General features: G+C 34.7%; 1 protein-coding gene across 6 annotated transcripts in view; it reads left to right on the top strand.

The window, feature by feature from the left end:
• Window positions 1-21,402, top strand: part of TXNDC16 (thioredoxin domain containing 16) — a 124,036-nt gene that overhangs the window by 83,677 nt on the left and 18,957 nt on the right. For all 6 annotated transcript variants that reach the window (XM_046647794.1, XM_046647792.1, XM_046647793.1 and 3 more), the window contains 6 exons: window positions 375-518; window positions 1,347-1,406; window positions 11,760-11,928; window positions 12,263-12,399; window positions 19,405-19,489; window positions 21,207-21,345. In XM_046647794.1, the coding sequence (XP_046503750.1) occupies window positions 375-518; window positions 1,347-1,406; window positions 11,760-11,928; window positions 12,263-12,399; window positions 19,405-19,489; window positions 21,207-21,345 (734 nt within the window). The remainder of the gene's footprint in view (window positions 1-374; window positions 519-1,346; window positions 1,407-11,759; window positions 11,929-12,262; window positions 12,400-19,404; window positions 19,490-21,206; window positions 21,346-21,402) is intronic.

Raw genomic sequence — 21,402 nt, 5'->3', positions numbered from 1 at the left:
TGCTCGGCTTATAGTAGGAGCTAAATAAGCACTGTCAAATTTGTATGGTAGGACCTTTATGGATTATAAATTAGTATATTTATTACAAACAAAATAGTAATATTCATATTATTTCTAGACAAGTTTAAATAATTGCTTTGACTTGACTAAAACTTCACAGTTTCTGAGTCAGGAGGCATCTCATTTAAGTCATTTAAGATAGGAAGCCAGGCAACTAGAAAGTTTTCCAAATATCGTGCATTTAATAATATAGCATGAATTCAGAAGTTTTTACAAAGTACTAAATTTCCATATGCTCACTGGGGAGGGAGAAGAGCGTAAATATTTTAAATTATACATTTATATTTACATTAATTTGTTTTCAAACATTTTAGATATTCAAGATGATGAAGTGGCAGAAACTGTTCACAGAGATAGGAAGAGACAGTTACCTTTGGAACTCACAGTGGAACTAACAGAAGAGACGTTTAATGCGACAGTCATGGCTTCTGACAGCATCGTGCTTTTCTATGCTGGTTGTGAGTATGAGCCTTTAGAGGAGACTGTCTCTATTACATATTAGGACGCTTAAAGTAGGCAGGTTTTATTTTTGATCCTGTATATTGCACGTGGTAAAATGACATAGCTTTCATGTGTCCCAGGGAGACTACACATATGGAAACATTGCTTCTAGCGGATTCTGGGCTTGTAAGACTGATTATGTCGGTCTGACTTACAAATTGAAGGTTAGTGATTAAACTACATGTTCAGCTTATTAATTTAGAAAAATTATTGTGATTCAAGTTAATGATTTTAACTTGAATGATTTTAACTTATATTAGTTCTTATAGATTTATAGGAAGTTTGTTGCTTTTATCTTCAAATAATAGCCATTCAAATATATTCCTTCCAGGATGAATGGAGAAAATTAGTTGCATTTGGAACCCTCATAAATGTTTAGACAATACTGAGTACTGTACACCAAGGTATTTCTTATTAAGAAATAGCAGGGGCTGGCCCGGTGGTGCAGCATTTAAGTGCACATGTTCCGCTTTTGTGGCCCAGGGTTCGCCGGTTTGGATCCCGGGTGCGGACGTGGCACTGCTTGGCACACCATGCTGTGGCAGGCGTCCCACAAATAAAGTAGAGGAAGATGGGCACAGATGTGAGCTCAGGGCCAGTCTTCCTCAGCAAAAAGAGGAGGATTGGCAGCAGATGTTAGCTCAGGGCTAATCTTCCTCAAAAGAAAAACAAAGAAATAGCAGTTTTGGGAAAACCCATAAATCTATTTTTTATATATATATAAATATGGATTCTTTGGAGATAGACATGTTGTAATATCTGTTGAATTTTTTATTTTAATGTAGGGCAAGCAGTATCCATGGCATTTCTGCAATCCTATATCGATGTGGCAATTAAGTTGAAAGGTATTGTACTGTAGCATGCATGCTTATTTTCATGATTCTGAGTTGTAGGTATTTGTAAAACTGTGTCATGCTAAAGATGTAGAAAACCACATAAAATTTCAGGTGATCGTGTTTGTGTTTCCAGGGCTAACTAGTTAGTAAATTACGAGTTTCACAGTGCTCGGAAGCATTCACTTTGTCTGTCTTCATAGAACTGTCTTGTGTCTACACAGTTACTCCAATAACCTTTTTTGGCTGAATTTCATCATTCAGTAAACATTTATTGAGTGCCTACTTTATGCCATTACTATTAAATGTTATTAAATAAATACTAAGTACTATTAAATGGAAATTTGATAGATAAGACCCACTTTCACTGTCTAATGAAAGATCCAAGATCCTAGTGTTCCTGAAGCTGTAATTAGCTCCTCATGGACTAGGATATTTCTTAATAGCCAGGATCTTTTTATTTCCACTATTCTGTGAAACTTGATCCAATGGTAGACAAACGGGAATCCAAAGAATAGACTTTAGCTCAAAATTTCTATGCCACCATCTCAGCGAAGACATAAGGAGAAGGAGGGAGGCCTGTTAGTAAGAGAGAGATAATGATGGATTAGGTATGTATAATATTTTGTAATCATTTGAATAAGACAGAATGTATCATACTTTGTATCTGTAATGTGATTTCCTCCTGCTCTATTTTTCTTATAAATAGAAGTGATTATGGTTAAATAGGCTTGTTCTTGGCCGCTCTAGGAATGTATCCACCATTTTGGTTTTCAGGCACTAGCTTATAGGCTCTTTCGTTATTTAGTAAGTTCCATATGTTCAGGTAGTGTGCCTTATGCCTAGCTCACTGGAGTTGGCATATTGCCTTACATTGCAAAATATCTTGTTTTTAATAATTGTTGAATAAGTAATAAGCTGATATAGTAGAGTTTCATAAATTTTGTTTTATTTAGTGGAAAACATGTTCTGGTGTACAACATGTTTATATATTGGGGACTTTTCTGAACTCAAGAAATTGATTCCAGAGTCAACCCTAAATATAACATGTTCTACAGAGTAAACACATCAGAGATTTTAAAGATGATTTTTTAACCATTTCTCTTCCATTCATTTTCCCAGTCAGATTTGATGCAACTTTTGATTATCTTATTACCCAAGTGAAGGAGTGGTTAAGTCTGTAGATACTGTGATCCCTAACCTTTTTTTTTTTTTTTAAAGCAAATCCTGTTATTCTCTTTCACATTTTCTTTTATAGTTGTAACTATAGACAGATTTAAGTTTCTTCTTTTAGGTTCTCCAGCCTTATTGGCAAATAGTTAGAAGAAAGGAAAAGGAGGGGAGAAAATATAAACCATAATGAAATAGTAATTGGGTAATGTCCCTGAATAATAGAATTATCCCCCCAACCCATTTGGTTGGATACCAAATGAAAATGGAAAAATATTCCCTTACTTTCTTCTTTATTAATGACCAAATAAAGAAGCTCCTGATCCCTCGATGCAAGGATCCTGAGTTGTCTGTGTTTATAGAATTAAAAAAGTAGATAATCAACCCAGGACTTGATTTATTTTTCAATTAATGTATTCTTTATGAATAACAATCCTTTTAGTAACTAGATATCAGATAAATGGACTATTTTGGAAGTTCAGGGGGCTTAATGTAGAAATACATAGTATAGGTAACTGGAGAGTTTCATGTCTATGGTGAAGCCTATACTCTAACTTTGTAAATTAGGAAAATATTGTAATACTTTGGGCGTTTAGTCCTATAATCTTTCTTGTTGACTTCTTGGGAAAAAGCCACTTTTCATCTCTTAGTCCAAGATGATGTAGAATATTTTATGCTCAGTCACAAGGTGGCAGCAAATGTCACATTTTTATACTTACATAGTCTGAAGCTAAGAGAATCTGTTTTTTTCCGTTAAACTAGGAACCCCATTTGAAATTACTGCATTGATAAAGTATGTGGAATATAATTCTGTGGGCATCTTAGAGTATTAGACTATTCCCTTTGAAACATGACTGAATGGTAAAACCATTTTACAGGAAAGAAAATAAAAATTTTTTTCATTTGGTTCATAATAGTTTACATCATTGTGAAATTTCAGTTGTACTTTATTTCTTGTCTGTCACCACATAGGTGCTCCCCTTCACCCCCTGTACTCATCTCCCACCCCCTTTCCCTTGGAACCACTGAACTATTTTCTTTGTCCATGTGTTTATGTTCCACATATGAGTGAAATCATATGATGTTTGTCTTTCTCAGTCTGGTGTATTTCGCTTAGCATAATTCCCTCCAGGTCCATCCATGTTGTTGCAAATGGGATGATTTTGTCGTTTTTTGTGGCTGAGTAGTATTCCATTGTATATATATATACCACATCTTCTTTATCCAATCATTGGTCGAAGGGCACTTGGCTTGTTCCCATGTCTTGGCTATTGTGAATAGTGCTGCAATGAACATAGGGGTACATGTGTTACTTTGGATTGTTGATTTCAAGTTCTTTGGATAGATACCCAGTAGTGGGATAGCTGGGTCATATGGTAGTTCTATCTTTAGTTTTTTGAGGAACCTCCATACTGTTTTCCATAGTGGCTGCAACAGTTTGCATTCCCACCAGCAGGGTATGAGGGTTCCCTTCTCTCCACACCCTCTCCAATGTTTGTTATTTTTAGTCTTGGTGATTACAGCCATTTTAACAGGTGTAAGGTGGTATCTTAGTGTAGTTTTGATTTGCATTTCCCTGATGATTAGTGATATTGAACATCCTGTGTTTATTGGCCATCTGTATATCTTCTTGGAAAAATGTCTGTTCATATCCTCTGCCCATTGTTCCATTGTTGATCGGACTGTTTTTTTTTTTTTGTCGTTCCAGTGTATGAGTTCCTTGTATATTATGGAGATTAACCCCTTGTCAGATATGTGATTTGCAAATATTTTCTCCCAGTTGATGGGTTGTCTTTTTATGTTGATCCTAGTTTCATTTGTCTTGCAGAAGCTCTTTAGTCTGATGAAGTCCCACTTGTTTATTTTTTCTTTTGTTTCCCTTGTCTGAGAAGACATGGTATTCAAAAAGATCCTTTTAAATTCGATGTCAAAGAGTATACTACTTAGATTATCTTCCAGGAGTTTTTTGGTTTCAGGACTTATCTTCAAGTCTTTGATCCATTTTGAGTTTATTTTTGTGTATGGCATGAGATAATGGTCTACTTTCATGTCTTTGCATGTGGCTGTCCAGTTTTCCCAACACTTTTTATTGAAGAGACTGTCTTTTCTCCATTGTATGTTCTTGGCACCTTTGTCGAAGATTAGCTGTCCGTCAATGTGCGGGTTTATTTCTGGCTTTCAGTTCTGTTCCATTGATCTGTGTGCCTGTTTTTATACCAGTACCATGCTGTTTTTACAACTATGGCTTTGTAGTACATTTTGAGGTCAGGGACTGTGATACCTCCAGCTTTGTTCTTTTTTCTCAGGATTGCGTTAGCAATTTGGGGTCTTTTTTTGCCCCATGTGAAATTTTAGGATTCTTTGTTCTGTTTCTGTGAAGAATGTCATTGGGATTCTGATTTGGATTGTATTGAATCTGTAGATTGCTTTGGGTAGTATGGACATTTTAACTATGTGTATTCTTCTGCTCTATGTGCATGGAATCTCTTTCCATCTCTTAATGTCATCATCTATTTCTTTCAATAATGTCTTAAGTTTTCATTGTGTAAGTCCTTCATCTCCTTGGTTAAATTTATTCTTAGATACTTTATTTTTTTTGTTGTGATTGTAAATGGAATTGTATTCTTGAGTTCTCTTTCTGTATGTTTGTTATTAGAGTATAGAAATTCAACTGATTTTTATAAGTTGATTTAGTACCCTGCAACTTTACTGTAGTTGTTAATTATTTCTAATAGTTTTCTGATGGATTCTTTAGGCATTTCTATATATAAGATCATGTCTGCAAACAGCTAGAGTCACTTCTTCACTCCCTATTTGGATTCCTTTATTCCTTTCTCTTGGCTAATTGCTCTGGCCAAAACCTCCAGTACTATGGTGAATAAGAGTGGTGATAAAGGGCATCCTTGTCTCGTTCCTGTTTTCAGGGAGATGACGTTCAGTTTTTGCCCATTGAGTATGATGTTGGCTGTGGATTTGTCATATATGGCCTTTATTGTGTTGAGGTAATGTCCTTCTATCCCCAATTTGTCAAAGAGTTTTGTATCATAAATGGCTGTTGGTTCTTGTCAAATGCTTTCTTTGCATCTATTGAGATGATCATGTGGTTTTTATTCCTCATTTTGTTAATGTGGTATGTCACATTGATTGATTTGCAGATGTTGAACCATCCCTGTGCCCCTGGTGTAAATCCTACTTGATCATGATGTATGATCTTTATGATATATTGCTGTATTTGGGTTGCCAATATTTTGTTGAGGATATTTGCATTTATGTTCATCAGCGATGTTGGCCTGTAGTTCTCCTTTTTTGTGCTGTCTTTGTCAGGTTTTGGTATCAGAGTGGTGTTGGCCTCGTAGAATGTGTTAGGAAGCGTTCCATCTTCCCTAATTCTTTGGAATATCTTGACAAGGATGTGTATTAAGTCCTCTCTGAAAGTTTGGTAGAATTCTTCAGGGAAGCCATCTGGTCCTGGACTTTTATTCTTTGGGATGCATTTGATTGCTGTTTCAATCTCTTTACTTGTGATTTGTCTATTCAGATTTTCTATTTCATATTGATTCAACTTTGGGAGGTTGTAAGAGTCTAAGAATTTATCTATTTCTTCCAAATTGTCCATTTTATTGGCATATAGCTTTTTGTAGTATTTTCTTATAAGCTGTTGTATTTCTGTGGTATCCATTGTTATTTCTCCTCTTTCATTTCTAATATTATTTATCTGAGCTTTCTCTCTTTTGTTGAGTCTGGCTAGTGGTTTTTTAATTTTATCTTCTCAAAGAACCAGCTCTTCGTTTCATTGATCCTTTCTACTACCTTTTTTGTTTCAATAGCATTTATTTCTGCTGTGATTTTTGTTATTTCTCTCCTTCTGTTGACTTTGGGCTTGCTTTGTTCTTTTTCTAATTCAGTTAGGTGTAGTTTGAGATTGCTTATTTAGGATTTTCCTTGTTTGTTAGGGTGAGCCTGTATTGTGATGAATTTCTCTCTTAATACGGCTTTTGCTGCATCCCATATAAGTTGGTGTGGTATGCTTTTTCACTTTCATTTGTCTCCAGATATATTTTGATTTCTCCTTTAATTTCTTCAATGATCCATTGGTTGTTCAATAGCCTGTTGTTTAGTCTCCACATCTTTGTCCCTTTCTCAGCTTTTTTCTTATAATTAATTTCTAGCTTCATAGCATTGTGATAGGAAAAGATGCATGTTGTTATTTCAATCTTCTTAAATTTATAGAGGCTTGCCTTGTTTCCCAACATATGGTCTGTCCTTAAGAATGCTCCATGCACACTTGAGAAGAATGTGTATTCTGCTGTTTTTTGATGGAGTGTTCCATATATGTCTATTAAGTCCAACTGGACTAGCTTTTATTTAATTCTACTGTTTTCTTGTTGATTTTCTGTCTGGATGATCTATCCAATGATGTGAGTGGAGTATTGAGGTCCCCTACTATTATTGTGTTATTGTTAATATCTCCTTTTAGGTTTGTTAATAGTTGCTTACTGTACTTTGGTGTTCCTGTGTTGTATGCATACATAGTTATAGGTGTTATATGTTCTTTATGGAGTGTCCCTTTGATCATTATATACTGCCCCTCTTTGTCTCTCTTTACCTGTCTTATCTTGAAGTCTACTTTGTCTGATATAAGTATTGGAACACCTGCTTTCTTTTGTTTGCCATTAGCTTGGAGTATCGTCTTTTATCCCTTCACTCAGAGCGTGTGTTTGTCTTTGGAGCCGAGATGTGTGTCCTGGAGGCAGCATATTGTTGGGTCCTGTTCTTTAATCCATCTCACCACTCTGTGTCTTTTCATTGGAAAATTCAATCCATTTATGTTTAGGGTGATTATCAATATCTGAGGGCTTAATGCTGCCATTTTATCACTTGTTTTCCAGATCTCTTTCATTTCCTTCATTTCTCATCCTGTGTATTTTGGTCTACCAATCGAGTTATGTAGTTTTTTATGTTGTGTTTCTTCATTTTCTCTTTGTTTATTGGTTGTGTCTCTGTTCTTCTTTTTTGTTTAGTGGTTACCATGAGGTTTGTATTCAAAATCTTGTAGATGAGATAGTCCATTTTCTGCTGGCCTCTTATTTCCTTAGACTAAACCAATTCAGTCCCTTTCCTCCTCCCCTCCTAAGTTGTTTTTCTCACATCTTATTCCCTCCTGTGTTGTGAGTTTGTGATTAAAATGACAAGATTATCTTTATATTTGGTGTTTTCCTTCCCTTTATCTTTAATGCTATTCTTGAGTATTTGCTAATGTCTTCTGATGTATAGCTACAATTTTATGATTTGTCTACCTATTTATCTCCTTACTCCATACTTTGTAACCCCATCTCCCCTTTTTTCCCCTAGGTATGAGAGCCTTCTCGATTTCTTGTAGGGGGCAGATCTCATGGTTATGAACTCCCTTAGCTTTTGTTTATCTGGGACAGTTTTTATTTCTCCATCATATCTGAAGGATGTTTTTGCTGGATAGAGTATTCTCAGCTGAAGATTCTTGTCTTTTAAAGATTTGAATATGTCATTCCAGAGTCTCCTAGCCTGTAAGTTTTCTGTAGAGAAATCTGCTGAAAGCCTGATAGGGTTTTCTTTGTAGGTTATTTTCTTCTGCCTTGCTGCCCTTAGTGTTTTTTCTTTGTCATTCACTTTTGCTAGTTTCACTACCATATCCTTTGCAGTAATTCTTTTTACATTGACATATTTAATAGATCTGGTAGTCTCTTCCACTTTGATTTCCACCTCCTTCCCTAAGTTTGGGAAGTTCTCTGCTATTATTTCTTTGAATAAGCTTTCTGCTTCATTCTCCTTCTCTTCTCCCTCTGGAATACCTATAATTCTTATGTTGCATTTCCTAATTGACTTGTGTATTTCTTGGAGACTTTCTTCATTTCTTTTTAGTCTTAGTTCTCTCCCCCCGCATCTGGAGCATTTCAATATGTCTATCCTCGATTATGCTGATCCGCTCCTCTATGGTGTCTGCTGGAGGGTTCAGGGAATCCATATTTTGTTGTATCTCTTCCATTCTGTCTTTCAACTCCAATATTTATGATTGATTCTTCTTTATAGTTTCAATCTCTTTTGTGAAGTAGATCCTAAACTCGTTGAATTGCATTCTCTACATTCTCTTTTATCTCATTGAGAGTTTTGTTAATAGCTATTTTGAATTCTCTTTCATTTAGATTACATATTTCTGTGTCCTCAGGAGTGATTTCTGGGTACTTGTCATTTTCTCTCTGGTCTGGAGATTTCATATAACTTTCGATATTGTTAGAGGGTGCGGCTCTGTTTTTGAGCATCATGGAATTATTTGGTCACATTATAGCTTATTGCCACTGGGTGGGTGTCAAGAGCCACATATTCTGAGCCCTCTGCGTTCCACCGAATCCCAGGCACTGGAGCTGGTGCTGGGTGGGTGGAGGGAGGAGCAGTTTCTTCTGCATTCTCTTAGGGTTTTCTCCCTATGCTCTCCTGGGGTGTTGGCTTGATAAGGTCAACTCCCCACCCCCCCGTGAAAGCTTTCGCCCTGGTAGAGGGCTTCCCTCTAGGCTGCAAGGGCCTTAGGGAGTCTTTGATGTTCCTGCAAATGAATGTCCCCTCCCCCGTTCCTTCCCTCTCGGCGGCTGCCCACCATCCCAGATCCCAGTCTCTTGGGGAGAGAGTGAAGTTTTCTGTTGCCCTGTTCTGCCTCCTCTGAGGGCGCTCCGGCCTCTCCACCCTCCATCTTATGGCTGCATGGGTCTCTCTGCTGTCTGTTGTGTGGATGGCCTCTGTTAGAGTTTGAATGTCTTTTACATTGTATGGTGGAGGGGAGAGATTACTAGGAGAGCTCACTCTGCCATGATGCTGATGTTACTCCTCAAGAAAAAAAATTTAAACTGATAGCTTCGATATAAGTAGCCTTAGAACTTTTAATATGTATCAGTATTCTTTTTTCAGTTTTAAAGATAACATCAAAGTTTTCAACTTGGACTTCAGGGACAAAGGAATAATAACATTTTTAGCAGTGGCAGACCTATTGAGGTTGCTTATTGAGAGGAAAGAACTGCATTTGTAATGACACTATCTTCCATACTTAGGTGGGAATATATAATATGGTATTCTGTATGAACAAGCATCACTTATATTTATTGACTAAATGGTTAAAATAAAGGATAAGAGAACTTTGTAGAAAAGTCACTTAGCAGATCTAGTTTTAGAAGGAATAAGGATTTCTCTTTGTTTATATGTTCATATTGTATGAGTGTATATCAGGTATTAATATACTTTAGTGTAAAAATTGAAAATTTGTTCATGAAGAAATATCATGGTACATTCCACAAATTTTTATTGGGTGCATACTGTGTAACAGACATTGTGCTAGGCAGCAGATATGTAGTGGGGAATAAGACAGACTAGACTCTGCCTGTATTATTGAACAGATTGCTAACACTAAATCTAAAGTGATAAGTTATTGCATCTATGAGGTATAATTTAGAATTGTTTAAAATGTAAAAATGAATTTTCAGTATTAAAAAACTTCTGGTGATAAAATATTAATATTTGCATTTCACAATTTTAATCATATGGTTAGGTTACCTCCTAAATTAGGGTATATCTTAAATTGATATACAAAAATTCTTTCTTTGAGGTAATGTGATATTATAGTTTTCTTTTATTAGAATTTATTCCTTCTTTTCAGTAGCTGAGTTGTGTGGTGCTTGTTTTATTTGGTTTTTTATTTCTTTCCACTTAATGATTTATATATTTTGGAGAATTTCACATATGTTATTATAGAACATGTAGGAATTTCTCTTTGGGATTCCACTATGTGTTTTCTTAGGCTGAAAAGAAATTATAATATTTAGACAGGATGGCTACCTAAGCCCTAGATGGGTTCCATGTGTGTTATTTATTCACGCACATATTTAAGGTGTTTCATGTGCAAGGACTGCTCTAGATGCTGGAAAATCAATGATGAGTAAAACAAACAGGGTCCCTACTCTCAAAGAGCTTTCTTGGTAGAAACAGACACTAATCATTTAACAACACAAATGAGTACATAAGAGATAAGGAAAGGGGCATGGTTGCATGGGTTCAGAGGAACCTGATGTAGATTAGGGTGTCAGAGAAGGTTTCTCCGAGAAGTAGTCACACATGCAGAGATCTGTGTTAGATCTAGTTACAAAGACCTAACTGTGCAAAATGGTGGGGGTGGGCTGTTAACAAAACACATCTGAATTTTGAAAAGATATCTCTAGCTTCAGTGTAGAGTTATATTGAATTCAGGGAGGTGAATTAGAAGCCTATTCTGGTTATCCAGGAGAAATGATGACCAGAGTAGCAGCAGCAAAGAGATTTGGACAGATATGAGATATTTAAAGTGTAGTAAAATGGAAAGGACATGCTGATTGATTTATTAGACATGGAGGCTTAGGAATGGGGAGGCATGAAAGATGATACTTCATTTTCTGAGTTGTCTGAGAATGGCATTGTTCACCCACGTTTATGGGAAGGAAGACATGTTTGGTTTTAGACTTCTTGAATTTGAGTGTGTTCCAAATCAAAGGGAAATAGAAAAGGCAGTAAAGATACATGAGTCTGGAACCTTAAAGAGGAGCCTGGGCCAAAGATATAAATTTAGGATTCTTTAGGTTATCTGGGGTTGTCGAGAGTGGCTGGGAAGAGAGTATGGATCAAGAAGAGAAGGCAGCTTGAACTGAGCCTTGAGAAACTCCCAACTCTACCTGCAGGAATCTGCAAAAGGGACCAACAAGGATCAGCTAGAGAGGTGAGAAAAAAGCCAATAGGGGAAGGTGTTGCAAAAATCAAGGGAAGAGTCTGTTTCATGCTGCTGAGAGGTTAAAATAAGAATGGGATATAAAGATATTGGTAATTCTCAACAACTGAGTTTTTTTTTATTGAGGTAATGTTAGTTTATGACAGTATATAAATTTTGGGTGTACATCATTATATTTCAGTTTCTGTGTAGATTGCATCCTGTTCCCCACCCGAAGACTAATACCATCCATCACCACACACATGCCCAGTGACCCCTTTCACCCTCCTCACTCCCCGCTTCTCCTCTGGTAACTGCTAATCCAATCTCTGTCTCTGTGTGTTTGTTGTTTTTATCTTCTATTTATGAGTGAGATCTTATGGTAAAAACTGAGTTTTCTACATTAATATTTGCAAAGTGTGCATTTTCCTTTTCCTTAGACACACCCACTATGCTGCTTACTAGAGTAAACTGTGCAGATTGGTCTGGTGTGTGCACCAAGCACAACGTTACTGAATTTCCTGTTGTAAAGATGTACAAGGAAGGAGGGAACCCAGTATCTTATGCTGGTATGTTAGGAACTGAAGATCTCCTAAAATTTATCCAGCTGTAAGTATTTAGCTTCACCCTAAGATTTTTAAATTTTTAGGTCTAGAAAACTTCTAATTCTCGTACGTTGTTGACACACTTTGAATAGGTTAAGGATGTGTGAATTGAGATCTCAGGATAAACGTAGATGAGGAGAGTCCATCCACATTCCATCATTTTTGGGGGGAGAGAGGTTTTCTTTAACAAGGGTGACTTTCTGTTTAATTGTCTTTATTTTGTCAGATATTTATCATGTGGAATATAGTGTTTGCTAAGTTCAGTATGTTTTATATCTTTTACAAGTTGAAAAGTATTTTTAAATGTTAATTTTGAATATAGTTATATATTCATCCAGCAACAGGATTTCATGTCCGGTGAACATAACATCTGTGCAAGAAGCAGAGGAATATTTAAGTGGGGAATTGTATCAAGACCTGCTCTCCTATTCCAGTGGGCCAGTACTGGGGCTCTTTAGTCCAACCATGACAACAGGTAAGTAGAATTGGACCTTTAAATTATATTATATAATTAATAGGTAATATTAAAAACTCATTTACTAGTTTTTAAAAAGGAACATCTTTTTAAATTATAGAGAATTTTGAAAATACAAAAAAGTTTGAAGAAAATAAAAATCTGTAATTATTTAGAGTTGTTAAATTTTGACGTAATTCCTTCCCTTTTTTTTCTGTGTACCTATATAGTGCATCTTTATATACATTTTAATGTAATTGGGCTAGTACTGTGTGTCTAGGTTAGTATTGTGCTCTTTTCTTTTCTTTCTTTTTTTTTTTTTGGTGAGGAAGGTTGACCCTGAGCTAACATCTGTGGCCAATCTTCCTCTTTATGTTTGAGGAACATTGTCGCTGAGCTAACATCTGTGAAGTCTTCCTCTATTTTGTATGTGGGACACCACCACAGCATGGCTTGATGAGTGGTGTGTAGGTCCATTCCTGGGATCTGAATCCACAAACCCCATGCCTTGGAAGCAGAGCGTGTGAACTTAACACCTATGCCACTGAGTCGGTCCCAAGTATCTCGCTGTTTTTGTTTAATGTTACATGGGTGCATTTTTTCCATGTGATTAATAGTCTTCAAAAACATTGGCTGTATAATATTTGATTGGATGAATATACTGTAATTTATTTAACTGTTTTGTCAATAAATAGTATTTGTTGCTTCCGCTTTTCTTTTTGATGTATGCAAAGAATATTTTTATTTATAAGTCTTTATGTGGATTTTAGACTATTTAATGGGTATAGCTTCTCAATAGGAGAATAACTTTGTCTTCTATAAACTGTATGTTATATATTTTTTAAAATGGGATTTTAGTGCTCATCTAATGAATTATTATGAGATTTTTATATATTGAGATATTAAGCTTTTGTCATTTTATTCCAATTACTTTCCCCTGGTGTGTTGTTTGTTTGTAAGTTTGTTTAATAATAATTTTATATGTAGCAGTTTAAAATTTGTTTTCAAATTTATTGATTTTGAGATTTCTTTCATAACTTTTTACTATAGAAAATCCCTGTTATCCTTAACAGTATTCACTTGTATTTTCTTTTTGCTTTAATTTATAATATTTTCTTACTCTATATTGAATTTTGCTTTGAATATTTTTTTAGTTGTGGCAAAGTACATATAACGTAAAATTTACCATCTTAACCATTTTTAAGTATATAGTTAACTAGTGTTAAGTATATTTACCTTGTTGTGCAACTAATCTCCAGAACTTTTTCATCTTGCAAAACTGAAACTCTGTACTTGTTAAACAGTAATTCTCCATTTCCCCTTCCCCCAGCCTCTGGCAACCACCATTTACTTTCTGTCTCTATGAATTTGACTACTCTAGGTACCTCATATAAGTGGAATCAGAAAGTGTCTTTTTCTGACTGGCTTATTTTGCTTAGCATAATTTTTTTGAGCCTCATCTATGTTGTAGCATGAGTCAGAATTTCCTTCCTTTTTAAGGCTGAATAATATTCCATTGTGTGTACATATCACATCTTTATTCGTTCATCTGTTGATGGACACTTGGATTGTTTCCATTTCTTGGCTATTGTGAATAATGCTGCTGTGAATGTGGATGTACCAATGTGTCTTCGGGACCCTGCTCTGAATTCTTCTGGGTTTGTACCTAGAAGTAGAGTTGCTGGGTCATATGGTAATTCTACTTTTGATTTTTTGAGGAACCACCTTACTGATTTCTGAAGTGGCTGCATCATTTTACATTCTCACCAGCAGTGTACAACAGTTCTGATTTGTTCACATCCTAACCAAAACTAATATTATGTTCTGTTTTTTTGATAGTAGCCATCCTAATGTGTGTGAGGTGATGACACGTTGTGGTTTTGATTTGTATTTTCCTAATGATTAGTGATATAGAGCATCTTTTTATATACCTGTTTGCTGTTTGTGTATCTTCTTTGTAGAAATGTCTGTTCAAGTCCTACACCCATTCTTTAATCGGATTATTGTGGTTGTTGAGTTGCAGGAGTTCTTTATATATTCTGGATATTAATCTCTATCATATATATGATTTGCAAGTATTTTCTCCCATTCCATAGGTTACCTTTTCAGTCTGTTAATTGTGTCCTTTGCTTTTTTTCTTTTTAAAAAGTCTTTAATCATTTAGATAGTTTAGTGCATGGTATGAAGTTAGAGGCCAAATTTATTTCTGTCTAAGTAGTTAACAGTTGTCTTTTTTTTCCTCTTTTTTTGATTTCACCATCACTGTATTAAATCCGTGTTTTTATGTCTATGTGTATATATATGTCTGTTTAAATGTTTTCTATTTTATTCACTTTACCTATTGATCCTTAGTCTATTAGTTTTATAATATTGAATATATGATTGGGTCAAGTCTCTTAATTGTCTTTTTACATTTTCTTGTCATTATTGCCTATGGATTCTTCTGGGTGAACTTTAACCATTTACACATTGTCTAGACCTATTTAGATGTCTGTTGCTTGTTTTATACTTCTTTGGTATTTCTTTAGTTATTTTTCTTTACTTTTTTCTGTGTGGAGTAGACTTCTTTTGGTTTTTATTTTCTTCAGGGCTAGAGAAAGTGTTCTTTAAAAAAAAATGGAATCTGTAAAATTAAAGACCATTTCAATCATTTTGATTCCTTCATTTGGAAGATGATGATGTTTTTAATTTTTTCTATATCTTTTTCTCTATATGAGCCTCTATGGTCTCATATTATGAAACACAGATTATCATTATTGCTGAGCTTTTATTTTTTTGCATTATGTATTTCTCTTCCAAAAATCTCTTGCATTTATTTTTTCCACATTTATTATGAAAATTTTCAAACAGCAAAGTTGAGAATTTTACAGCAAACACTCATATACCCACCATCTAGAGTCTACCATTAGCCTTTAACTGTACTTGATGTAACACATACCTGTACATCTGTCTATCCCTCTATCCGTTTATTAACTCATCTTATTTTTGATGCATTTTAAATTGTTTTTGCATTCAGCTTTGATATAGTGCTTATAGCAATTAATTTTACTGTGATAGTTTTACATAGCATCATAGGCTATAGTGTTCTTTTAATATTACAACTTCTCTTTTCTTAGACTCTAACTCTTTATTTTTTTCTTGCTTCATAGGAATGTATCTTTCAGTAAGTTTTAAAGGAACAGTACACATAGGGTATTTTTTCTGACCAATAGTATTACTTAGAATGTTAGTCTCTTGCCTTTGCTTGTGGATGGGCTCTTGACTGGATAACAAAACCCTTAGTGTTTTCTTCATAACATGATAACTCTTACCATTTATCTAGCAAACCTCCCCGCTTCTTATTTTTCTTTCATTTGAGATGAATTTTAAATTCAGAATGAACTTTTAAGGATATTTATATTGGAAGAGGATCCACATCTCTAGCATTATATTTGTATATAGTGGATGCTATTAACTATTAAATTTTGCTTTCTACAATTTCTGTCTAGTAATTTTTTCTCTCAACTTTGTCTTCAAAATCTTTTAAAATAAAAGCCAAAAGAACTTACTAGAAAGAAATAATAAGAATATTAATGTATGCTTTGTGACTTACCATCTTAGAAGGCAAAATCCTAGAGGGCATAGCTTTTTAATTTGTATTTTCTTTATGAAAATGGGAAGTGAATGAGTCTTTGTTTTACTCCTTTGTCTTTCTAACATTTTTGCTCCTGCTGTTGACTGTCTACCTCAAGTGTCTGGCGCCCTGAAGTTCTCATTATTTACACTGGGCCTCCTTCCAAAAAGAATTAAAGTCTTCAGATAATAAAAAGTACAAACATGATAAAATCATTAAAAAAAGGATAAGAGTTAAGCAATAAAAGAGTAGGGGATAATTATGTGGAATATCTATAAAACACTGCAGTTGATCATAAAACTTAACTCTAAGCAATCTGGTGGCAACCAGAAACAAAGATGAAATTTTTGCCATCTTATCATCATTGTAAATGGCAACATACAAATTAGGTTCCTGACTCATTCATAGCGAAAACTTTTCCTGGTTGTAAATGCTGAGAGGAATTTTTCACATTGTGTTTTATATAAGAGACCAGCACGAGGAACAGTGTAATTGATCATATTTGTGTACAAATGATGATAGAATTTACATGTAATTATCTGTCAACAAAAGTCAAAAGTATAATGTTAAATTATATACAGGTAGTTCTGGTGTGCCAGAATGATGTAATCTGGATGTGATGCTTTGTTGTTATTCACTGGATTGATTGTTGCCAGCCTTTTCGTTTGGATATTAGTTCCTCTTCTTTTTTTGTTATTTTTGTTTTTTGCAGACTCTTCACATGATAGTTGCTGGACCTTCAACATCTATTGAATGAAAAAATGTATAACAGTAAAAGGCTATTATGAGTTTGTTAACATTTTTATGTACATTTGTATTTTACTCATAAAAACTGAGTATTGGCATTTACTGAGCACTTATTTTCTATCAGATATTGATTTGTTATTCATATAGATCCTAATGATTTGAAGACTAATATAATGCGAGTTCCACAAGGGCTGAAATGTCTCTTTTGTCCACTAGTGTATTTGCCAGGTCCCTCTACTGTTTTCCTCTGATTAATAAGTATCTTGTGGGGATATAATTTAAAACTCTGTAAATGTCCTGTTTCTCATTATACTTTTGCACTCCAGTTTTAAAGGCCATTGCCTCAAAGAGCTATTTCTATGTTTGCCAAGTGGAAAATTTCTATCTCCGTTATTCCTTCTGCATTTATTAGTTGGCATACTACTGTAAGAAAGAGCTTTCTCTTCTTATTTGTTCGCTTATCGGTGTGGATGCCCGAACTTTTATTTTATTAAATGGGTTATAATCAGTTACTATCATTTTTTTTGCTCAAATTGTCCCAGATTTGGTCAGTGGGAGCCCCTTCAATCTGACTCCTATGTCCTTTTGACATGTCTCCATCATTCTTTGAATGTGTCCTTTTGGCACAAAATGTTCCTAGCCTCATTCCTGGAATCAGCCATTTCTCCAAGGAGTTCAGGTTCCTTTTAGTGGGACATTGAATTTAGAAACCATGTTGTAGGGATTAGGAGTGCTTTTAGTTACTGGAGTGTTCTTTCTTCTTGACTCTCTCTGCCGACAGAGCTAAAAAAATAGATGTATCTGTATGTGTGCATTTATTTGTTATTATTTATTATTTAGTTATTTATTTTTAATTTATTTTAATAAATAAAATTTTATTTAAAATATATTTATTGTTTAGTTATTGAATATAACTATTCAATAAGATGTGATAGTGGAAAAAGTATTGCTAAATTAATGTATTTATTTTATGCAATTAAAATATGTTTATAGTTAAATAGCTAAATATTGTAGGTCACTATTAATGTTACATCTCAAATATATTTATAGTGGTTAAATAAACTTTTTATGTAGATAACTGATTATTTCTTTTATTGGGGTTGCCATATATTCTGACATATATGCAGTTTTCACCAAGGGGAGAATATGCCTGGTTTTCAATGTTCACAGGAAAATTTATACTCTGATGTAGTGGAAATGGATATTCATCTTAGGTCAACAGTCTTAAATGTTCCCATGCCACAAGTAACTTAGGATTTATTAACAAATGGATTCATGAAGAGACTTTCAAGAAACATATTCATGAGTAGAAAGGCTTCTGTATGAGAAAATTATATGGGAGTATTAGTATAATTTTCCACTATTATGTATCAAAAAAGAAAAGAGAAAGCTGAAACACATTCCATTATGTCATTGCTTTAGATAACAATCTTCAATTATTGACCAGAATTTAGCCCTGTTTTCTCTTAGAAATGAAAGTATAGGCACTCAGTCCTTTCTAGATGCTTAGTTTTCTTGTGAATCTTTTCTACTTTGGTGTAGCACAGGCTAAAGAAAATATTTTCATGGGTTACTAGTTTCTCATTAAATTTGTGATTATACATGAACTCTCAATGCTGCCTGCTGGCTGACTGTGCCACTCTAGTAAGCTAGATTTCCTACGGTATTTCTCAATCCAGTGGAAAGTATGCATCCTTTTTAAAGAAAATGATCTTGTGTTAACAGTGTTGATGCTCACATCATGAATATTGTGCTGACTGCTGAGGTACAGATCTTTTAGGTTCAGTGTGCCCAGACTACTGGCTACTACATGACTCAATTTTTACATCAGTGTTTTTCTATTTGAACTGCTATGAACCTTTCATGCATTGAGCTGAACTATCTTTTGGCTTCACTTGGCAAGACTGTATCGTTCATATAAGTCCACCTCTGCTCTTTTCTCATTAGTCTACAACTATTTAATTCAGACTTGCTTCTTGGTTATAACATGATCCAGAATATGCTATTATTTATGAAAATTCAGAATTCTACAGAAATAATAGTTTTTATTTTGAATATGTATGTCCTAACAAATGAGAAAAGACTGATACACAAATTAATCAAAGTTCAAAAGTAACAAAAACACATTACAAAAAATACAAGAAATAAAAAAGAAGAAACAAATTCCTCCTAATCACAGAACCCTAACAGATACTGTTAGAGGACTAGAATTTCCAGTCTTCTACTTTTTTCTATGCATACGGGCATTTTTAGATTTTGTGACTATAATGTGTATGTCATTTCACATACCCTGCTTCTCTTTCCAGGCTACATGTAGGACAGCTGTCTCCATTTACTCTGTCTTAGGAGTAAATGAAAATGCAACAGATATTTATTCAGTAACTCTGTATGATTAGAGTGCTATAAATCTTATAAATTATATTTGGAGTACATTTGCTTAGAGAATCATAGTTGCACTATATCAACTTACATTTCTGTAGTAATCAAATGTCATAAAAAACACAGATTTATGTTAGAACCACTGAGTTATGTAAGGTCTGCACTTAAGTATTTATCTTCATAATTAATTAATAACAAAGCACTACCATTTATAAATTTGTTTATTGGTTGAATAGCACTCATAGATTTAAAGGTTTCAGATTTTTGTCTTATCTGTATATTTATAGCAAAAGAAGATTTCACTGAAGCAGGAAACTACCTAAGAGGATGTGTTATCACTGGAATTTATTCTGAAGAAGATGTTTTGATATTGTAAGTTTATTGGTCTTCTAACTTTGGGGAGGAAGAAGTTTGCAAAATCATATCTGTGTTGCTTATCTTTACACAGTTGATGAAGGAAGGTAGAACAGCACCATAGCTAAGTTTTTAATTCCTTCTGGGAAAATCTGTGAAGTGCCGCCTCACTATTTAGAATTTGCATGTATTCTTTTACTTTAGGTTAGAGCCCCCACAGGGCAACCTCGATTCATAATACTTCATTTTCCTATAAAAAATTTCCTCTTTGGATTCTGTTAGCTGCAGTTTTGATTCTTGGGAGTTATCATTTTTTGGGAAACTGTACTTCTTGGGTGTCTAGGTTTTGATTTGACACTAAATTAGACATAAAAATCACAATTTTTCCATATTTCTCCCAGAATTTTAGGTGATGCGACTGTACCTGATAGTTCTAACTAATTTTAAGCTATTGCAAACATACATTTAATCAGTGCTTTTTTAGCCACTAAGGTGGCTTTATTTGTATAATTTGGGGACTCCTGTGAACTATCAGATATTTTAGTTGCTGCAGAATGAAGGACTGAACCGAAAACGTGGAGATTATTATCAATACACATCACATTCTGCATTAGTGGCTTATTTTCAGATGCAAGTTGAGTTGTTAAGCCCTAGTTTGTCTTTATTAAGTTCTGACTCTAATATTCCTAATTGTGATTTGTGACCTTAAGTCTTTCATCCTGCATGTTGGTGACATATGCTTTTGATGATCAAGCTTCTGTTCTACCCATGAAATCAGTGATTTTTGAAAAGTACATGCTGAACTCCAGAACTTTAGAAAATGTGAGACTTGTTCACCTGATAGATGGACAGTCAGTCACCCACTATTTTGTATTCTGCTGTCATTGTGCGTTTAACTATGGTCCAAAGAGCTAGACCAGCAGTTTGCAGAGTGTGTTTTGTTTATAACTAACTGGTCAACTAGGAGGGTCCTCCAGGTAATCTGAAGCCTGGGCTCTTTACTAATACCTATAATATTATAATGTCTATACTTTGTTCTAGCATGAATTGAGTTTTAACATGATCTAAGTGTGGCTACCTCACTGGTAATTTCACACAAAGCATTTTTTCCTGTTTTGTTTAGTGATTTTTCTTTTAGGCTTAGTTTGCAGAAGTACTAGAAGGAGGGAGCAGATTTGAGCTCTGTTTCGGTGGAGAGAGCACAGACTCTATATCTGGAGTACCTCAGTTTGAATTCTGTCTCTGCCATTTGTCACTCTCTGAGTCCTGGTTTCCTCATCTGTAAAATGGGAATGATAGTGGCAACTTTATAGGGCTGTTCTGAGGGCTGAATGAAAACTAAAAGCACCTAGTATAGTTGCTGGCAAATAGTAGGTTTCTAATAAGTGCCCATCTCCTTGCTGAGGAGTTTGATGAGCAGTCCACAAAGGGTGAGAACTTTCAGTGTGTTCCTAATCCTATTTAGACATTTTCTTTATGAGTCAGTTGTCTAGAAACAAAAAATCTGCCTGGATTATTGTCTGTTGCTTTCTGTTAACCTAGGTCACCAAGGCTCTGAACTTCCTCAGATAGCCTCACAGGGAAGATACGTTTCTCTGGAATTCGAGCTCATGTTTTTATTAGTAGTAGGGCTCCTCTTTTGCTGCTTCACACTGTGCCCTCTTGGCCTAATTGTTCATGTTTGTGATGACTTGCTATATTTGTTTGGGAATTTTGATACTACATTTCTCTATAGGTCAAATAAATATGCTGCAACTCTTCCAGCCCTGCTGCTTGCCAGACACAAAGGAGGCAAGATAGAGAGCATTCCGTTAACTAATACCCATGCGGAAGACATAGTTCAAATAATAAAAAATGCATTCCTGGAAACATTTGTGAGTATATTTATAATAAGAGTGTTATCTGAAAGAAGAAAATCTAGATCAGCTAAA

This window comes from Equus quagga, chromosome 20, assembly GCF_021613505.1.
Source record: "Equus quagga isolate Etosha38 chromosome 20, UCLA_HA_Equagga_1.0, whole genome shotgun sequence".
In the NCBI taxonomy this organism is placed as follows: Eukaryota; Metazoa; Chordata; class Mammalia; order Perissodactyla; family Equidae; genus Equus; species Equus quagga.
The sequence above is the reverse complement of the archived record's forward strand: the minus strand, read 5'-3'. Positions and strand labels throughout refer to the sequence as shown.